The sequence below is a fragment of the Centruroides sculpturatus genome, unplaced genomic scaffold, assembly GCF_000671375.1.
Source record: "Centruroides sculpturatus isolate CEXI.00-Female unplaced genomic scaffold, Cexi_2.0 scaffold880, whole genome shotgun sequence".
NCBI lineage: Eukaryota > Metazoa > Arthropoda > Arachnida > Scorpiones > Buthidae > Centruroides > Centruroides sculpturatus.
Genome location: NW_019385193.1, coordinates 361,760 through 366,223, shown reverse-complemented (window position 1 = coordinate 366,223; position 4,464 = coordinate 361,760). Strand labels below are relative to the sequence as shown.

At 26.2% G+C, this 4,464-nt stretch overlaps 1 protein-coding gene across 2 annotated transcripts; it reads right to left on the bottom strand.

Annotated features, from left to right (window-relative positions):
* Positions 1-754: 754 nt before the first annotated feature.
* LOC111635971 (glutamate-gated chloride channel alpha-like) lies at positions 755-4,069 on the bottom strand. Of its 2 annotated transcripts, none has more exons than XM_023381124.1 (4): positions 3,941-4,069; positions 3,421-3,782; positions 2,548-2,646; positions 755-1,170 (listed from the first exon to the last, which is right to left on the bottom strand). In XM_023381124.1, the coding sequence occupies exons 2-4, from the start codon at positions 3,688-3,690 to the stop codon at positions 1,087-1,089; spliced, it is 453 nt and encodes a 150-aa protein (XP_023236892.1). In that variant the 5' UTR covers positions 3,691-3,782; positions 3,941-4,069; the 3' UTR covers positions 755-1,086. The 2 variants fall into 2 exon arrangements, with proteins under 2 accessions (XP_023236892.1, XP_023236893.1); XM_023381125.1 differs by having other exon boundaries at positions 1,085-1,170; positions 2,483-2,646.
* Between the last annotated feature and the right edge of the window lie 395 nt (positions 4,070-4,464).

The window sequence follows — 4,464 nt, the reverse complement described above, 5'->3', positions numbered from 1 at the left end:
ATGGACATAATTTTCTAATGAATGGTCTTAATAACCTTACAAGGAATTGTTTGTTAACCTCACAAGGTATTTATTTAGACCTTTTAAAACTTGCTTCTCGAGGTGCTTAATATGTGAAAAANTCATCAATAACATAATTATTTTTTTTAATTTAATAGCAAATTAGAAAATATTTTAATTTCATAATAAAAACAGAAAACATTTTTCTTGTAAGAGTATAGAAATATACAAATATAAAAGGACCGAAAGAAGTGAAAATGGGTCCCAGGACGATCATAAAATATGGCAATCTCGCCCCTCTCCAAAAGCCACAAAAATATACAAAGCAATAAAACAAGGAAAATAGATTTTTCACCACCACTTTCGTATCGTGTTTTTTATATTAAAAAGGTACAGTGTCTTGCGGTGACTTGATGATAGGGAAGATGTGACGACCCTGGATAGAATCATTGGAAGCGTTATATCATATTTAGTGTGTAGCATTCACGAGCTAAAACGCGAGAGGTTGGTGCTCTGTAAAGTGCATGCGGGAATGCCTGTAATCTGCTGCTTTACACGATTTAAATATTTTTGCCGTGGAAGCTATCCCATATTCGACAATAGCATTGGGAATATGCACATACAAATTTACATTTGAATATATAATAGCAATTTTATTATTGTTTTTCACATGTAGTAGGCTACAGAAATTTGTAATAACACACAATGCGATTATAATAAAATATTAATTTTAATTAATTCAAAGTACAGTACGTTAAAATATAAAAATAATCGCACAATATGTGTTTACATTTTAGAAAATACAAGGGAAGCGGCGTTTCCACAACTTTCATGGACTGCACGCCACTGATCATGAAGATTTCTCTTCCTGAACCATGGGCATCGGTGAACAATTTTCCATGGGCGAAGCTTGGAGATAAATAATTATATCAATAAATTTTTATTTAATTTTTTTGTGATTTCTTTCACGAGTAGAGTATAGAATATAATATTGCATCAAAACAAACGACAGACAAAGCATCTCGTGGTCGAAGGTGTAAGGTTACCTATCACAATCATTTTTACGATAATGACTTTTGGAATTGTTTACTCGATCTCAAGGGAAGTAGTTCGTTTTTCCCCTCTGTGGACTCTCTTATCCAGAATCTTCTTGTCTGTATTCACCACCGTCTATTTAAGTTATAAATAAATAATTTATATTTATGTTAATAATAACTTATTGTTTTTAATTTAATAAAAGAAATAATAGTATAAAAGCTATTCTTCTACTTGATAAGTATGAGAGGAAAACAAAGCACGTTGTTCATACTTTAAATTTATTTTCAACATTAGTGTTTATATATACATATATGACATACATATTGAGCAATACATGTTTAACGTAGACATTTATAAATATTAACATCTTTAATATACAATATTTATATATTTTTATCTATATATACATATAAAAATACTATCTCCGACATCACCATTAACACATTTTATTGTTCGCAACATTATTTGTAAACTCCTTTCTTCTACAACAGATTTTTGCATTATAAAATTATGTATGAAGAATTATATGAATGAGAATATACTTTCTTAAGTTTTATATAATTCATAATTATGCTTAATTTAAAAATAATGAAAAATAAGAGTAAAATTTTACTAGTTTTTGAGCATTAAAATGGAAATTAATTTAATAATTTATCTCATATATTTTGTATTCAGGCTCTTTGGAAGTTCTAATGACTAATATATTAATACACTTACTGTATAATATCTGCTATTTATTACCTATTATACTGTAATTGTTTATAATAAATTTGTAATATTTTTTTATATAAAATTTTAAAATTTTTCTTGAAATTTATTTTAAAATAGATTTTTCTTTGGAATTATGAAATATATTACAAATAAATTTTTCCCTGAGAACTAATAAAGTATGTAAGAAGATAGAATATTTATTTAATTATAAATTTATAACAATTAATTTGAATTTACTGCGATTGTTTATTTATATTTTAAATTGAAAATATGAATTTTATGCGTATTCTATTTTTTTTATTCAGCAATATTCTTATTTATTTTAATTTATTTAATGCTAAACAAATTTTTTCTAATATTTCTAATTAATTTAGCAATTTTTATGAAATATTTGAAGTATTTTTTTATGTTCTATCAATTTTTAATTAAATTTACAGTTTAATTATAATATAGATAATTTTCAAATATTTTTTAAAATAAAAATATACAAAGTTAAGATACTTGAAACAGAAAATAATATAGGCTAAATTTTAAAAATAAATAAAATTATAAAATATTCCTAATTTTTTTTATTGTAAAAAGTAGAAAATCATTTAAATAAATGTTTTTTGTACTGATAGCATTTGTTTATGTAGGATTCATATTCTTTAACTGTATTTAAATTGTACGTTATCGAGAAACGGAAGAAGGTAATTTTTTGAATTTTTTTTCAATTTAATCGTCGGGTACGTACAGATAATACGGCCAATAAATAGCATTGAAAATGAAGAATAACAAAGGGAAGAGGATTCTACAGACTCTGTCCACCATCATGGCTCTCTTCACATTGCGAGCTAATTCATTGGATGCATTTGCCTTCTCTGCCAAGTCGTTATTAATTGGAATCTTTTTCGTTCTCTAAGGAAAAAAGATTAAATTAAACTCAAAGGATTTATTACTACAAACAAATTTCATTATTTTCATCGACAGTTTCGAAAATTGATTAAGAATTTGCCTTTGTTTTGTTGTCGCCTTTCCTCATTCACGCGCCATTAATAAAGTTCTTTTGTATTTTTGAATAAATTTTTTTTATGTAATTAATAAAGAAATGTAAAGTAAAATGACTTTTTTCTAATAAAAAGACTATGCTTCACTTCACTTTATCGTTTTAAATACATTCGTAAATAGTATAAATGTGTGTGTAAATTGCTTACATATTAATAAAATACGTAAAATTCCTTATAAAATTTATATAGTTCATGTTTAAAAATGTCGACATTTTAAAATTTATCTTAAAATTATTTATATTTTTTATTCTTTAACAATATATGCCACTTAATTATTAACTAGGCCTATATTAATCCCAGTTTGATTTTATTAAGTAGTGAAATATGAAATAAATGCATAAATATGAAATATATACATGAAATAAGACCTGAACACAGAAATTCATTTCATAACTCCTAAATTAAGAATTAATTTATCATTTTAAAAAAATATTTTTTATATTTTTTTGTGGTGAACGATGAAAGATTCAGTTACTCGAACCATTAAATACTTTCCTACCAAATTACCGTTACATTTATCCTGGGAAGAAGAATGAATCTGGGAGAGAACCTTTTACTGTTGCTATAACGTGACTTTTATTATACATTAAATATTTAAAGCGACGTTTAAAAAACTTATACTTACTGCAAAAATATTTAAAGATCTTCTGAAATCTTCTGGACAGTGTTTACTTCTAGATAAATAATTAACTAAAGTGAACTCTAAGAGAGCACCGAATACCATCACCGAACAAGTTCCTATCCAGACATCGATGGCTTTCACGTAAGATACAGGAGGAAGTTGAGTTCTTACACCGGAAGCGACCGTGGTTAACGTCAGCAAAGTTGTCACTCCCAACGTCACTCTGGCGGGTGTGGCGTCGACGTTCAACCAAAATGATACCCAAGAAATCATGACTATTAAGAACGTCGGAAGATAAGTTTGTATCAAATGATATCCGTTCTGACGTTCCAATCTGAAGGTTGCATTCAGGAAACTAAAAGCACCTTTAAATAAACGAAACGTCTTTAGCCACTAATCCTAAAATTATTAATATATTAAACGCGCATTAGTATATGTTATATATTTATTCAAGGTCTTTACTATTATTTTTTAGTTCCTTGCGGATTAATTACTAAAGTCTATGATTTTAGAAAACTCAAACCTGTATCTATATGTCTAGTAAAATTATCGTATTTATAACTTATAAGGTTGAATTCGGGTAATTCTATAGGTGATTCTATTACAATTGGCGTTTTTCTATCCCATTGAATCTCCACTTGATCTACTGTTTGTGCATCTAAAAGAATGGAAAATTATACAATAATTAAAATAAAAACAAAAATATATAGACTATATATTTATCTATCAGACAGAAGATATTTTAAACATTTGATAATAATTTAAGTAAATTTTTCAAAATTATAATTAATACAAGTTTATTATTATTATAGCCACATATACAATAATTTCTAGTTAACGAATATAATTTTGAAGTATTTATTATTTTGATTAGAGATTTACTACTTAAACAAAAGGAATGGATTGTTGCCAAACACGTATAACACTCATCTAAACAGAAAAAAAACAACGTTAAAGAAAGGATCATTAGCAAATAATAAAGCTGTTAACAGTGTGAATAGATTGCAGCTACATAATATAACAAAAATAGTTAGGAAAACATCCTCA